The sequence below is a fragment of the Sinocyclocheilus rhinocerous genome, unplaced genomic scaffold (genome assembly GCF_001515625.1).
Source record: "Sinocyclocheilus rhinocerous isolate Xijiao unplaced genomic scaffold, SAMN03320098_v1.1 scaffold160, whole genome shotgun sequence".
NCBI classification, from domain to species: domain Eukaryota; kingdom Metazoa; phylum Chordata; class Actinopteri; order Cypriniformes; family Cyprinidae; genus Sinocyclocheilus; species Sinocyclocheilus rhinocerous.
In genome coordinates, this window is record NW_015624563.1 from 316,772 (window position 1) to 318,909 (window position 2,138).

General features: G+C 34.2%; 1 protein-coding gene across 2 annotated transcripts in view; it reads left to right on the forward strand.

The window, feature by feature from the left end:
- The first annotated feature begins 261 nt into the window (after positions 1-261).
- Positions 262-2,138, forward strand: part of pum3 (pumilio RNA-binding family member 3) — a 9,140-nt gene continuing 7,263 nt past the window's right edge. Inside the window, exons 1-4 of one of the 2 annotated variants that reach the window (XM_016556092.1) lie at positions 262-372; positions 662-735; positions 922-1,097; positions 1,216-1,354. In XM_016556092.1, the coding sequence (XP_016411578.1) occupies positions 668-735; positions 922-1,097; positions 1,216-1,354 (383 nt within the window). In that variant the 5' untranslated portion in view covers positions 262-372; positions 662-667. Of the gene's footprint in view, positions 373-661; positions 744-921; positions 1,098-1,215; positions 1,355-2,138 lie in introns of both variants that reach the window. The other variant, XM_016556084.1, reaches the window with a different exon arrangement.

Genomic DNA, 2,138 nt, shown 5'->3' on the forward strand with positions numbered 1-2,138 from the left:
AAGATTTGTACAAACATATACAACTCGCAGCAAGTACAAAAACAAATAAACAATCATAATATGTAAAGTGAAACAATTCAAGCCAGGGGTAAAATTACAACAATTTAAAGTAACAAAAAGCTTCATAGGTCTTTCTAGCTTTTTTGTTCTTAATTTTGTCTAATGTGGTACCATATTGTTTAATCTCTTTTATAAAATGTTCAAAATTTGGCTTAGCTTTAGACCATTTTTTCACATGTCTTTACAGAAAACATACTTCATAGTCACTTGCGTTCAGCTACGACAGACTGTCGCAAACGGACTCTCAGAGTTCCTTACGACACATGTGTGGACTTCAGATGCCATAAAGTGATTTGTCTCTACGCCACATGGGTAAGTGTGGAAGCGTGTTTCATCGTTTTGTTGAACAAAGAAATGCTCCAATATTGAATATGTGTAACATTTATTAGACTACATGCCTGTCAGTAATTTAAAGCTACTCAATAAGCCACTATAGACGCGTAAATTGCCATTACTTGGTTCTTCGCGAGGTGTTATTCGGACACAAGATCTGCTCGCCACGGTTCTCCGATAAAAGCACATGTTTAACTTTTCAGCTTTTAGAGATACAGTATACATTTGTTAAATCGATAATCTAACAAAGCTAATCAACCATCTGCAGTCCAGTATGGAGGCCAAACCAAGAAAGAAGTCGTTTACGCCTAACGTTAGAGACGGGAAGAAACCATCATTCAAGTCAAAAGGTAACTTCTTTTTCATTCTTGTTTTTAATATTGTGCTGTCAGATCTCTAACTTTACTTCATTTTCAGGTTTGTATTTGTGATGGTAAAAGATCCACAATCCAGCAGGGCTGTATTGACAAAATCTCTGTCCACTGATATATGCCTACAATGCATTAATAATATCTGTTTGCCTTTATTAGGTAAACCAGGAGGAAAACCTCAGGGCAAACGGCCATTCAAACCTCACAGCACAGACAAAGGAAAGACTTTTAAAAAATCAGGTGGAGATGGAGGACCACGGAAATTCAACAGAAAACCAGCAGATGGAAAGTTCGCAAAGAAGAGAAAACACCCTGGAAGCAAAGAGGACGGAGGTACAAATATCACAATAATGTCTCCTGAATTGCCTTATTTGGGAGTAGTTTTAATAGTGTATTGTGTAGTTTTGTGGTTTTTCAGGTATTGATTGATCAATAGCATTTTCTTTGACAGGCTCTGAAGGGAAGAAACCTAAATGGGGTGAATTCAAACAAAAAAAGAAAGAGTTGAAGCAGAATCGCCAGCAGAATGAGAAAAAAGAGAGTTACCAGATTGTCAGCAGAGCAAAGCAAGTGTGGGAAATTGTAAGACGGTAAGCGTTTGTTTATTGCATGTGAGATTTTTGACCCTGTAGAAAAAATAAATAAGAATAAGCTGATAAAATACTTCACACTCAACAGTTACTTTGTTTTTAACCATCATAAACATGTCATTTTCATCACATTTCAAATTACAGTTCATTCTGTGGTGGGAATTAATAATAATCCTAAATACGTTCAATAAATAATAGTTATACACATTTAGCATCATTTGATAAAGAATTACCGCTTGATAGGAAATGATGCAGAATAGAAATATTGTTCATAAGTAACCAAGTTAGAAATGTTTGTTTTCTTAACACATCACATGACTAATTTCATCTGAAGCTTTTCCACTGACACTGTCCATTAATACAGTCTTCTTGGTAGCCAAGTTTTTACAGTAAATATTGAAATGGTTTATGTGTATGGCACTTTGTGTAAAATATATCGTTTTTTTATTTTTCAAAAGTGTTAATAAACAAATGCATAAAACAAGACACTTTTAATGACAAAAAGAAGTTACAATAATTTAGTTTGAATAAATATCAAAGCAAAAGATGCCATCGCTTCTAACAAATAAACAAAAATAATTCTAAAACAAATATCATACACAGGGTGGCCGCGGGTCCTTAAAAAGTCTTAAAATGTCTTAAATAAAGTTTTCCTAAAATAAGGCCTTAAAAAGTCTTAAAATGTCTTAAATTCAGATTCAGTAGGTCTTAAATATTTTTGGTCACATTACCACAAACATTTCTCCAGTCTGACGGACCCAGTGAGTGTCCATCAAGAGTACTT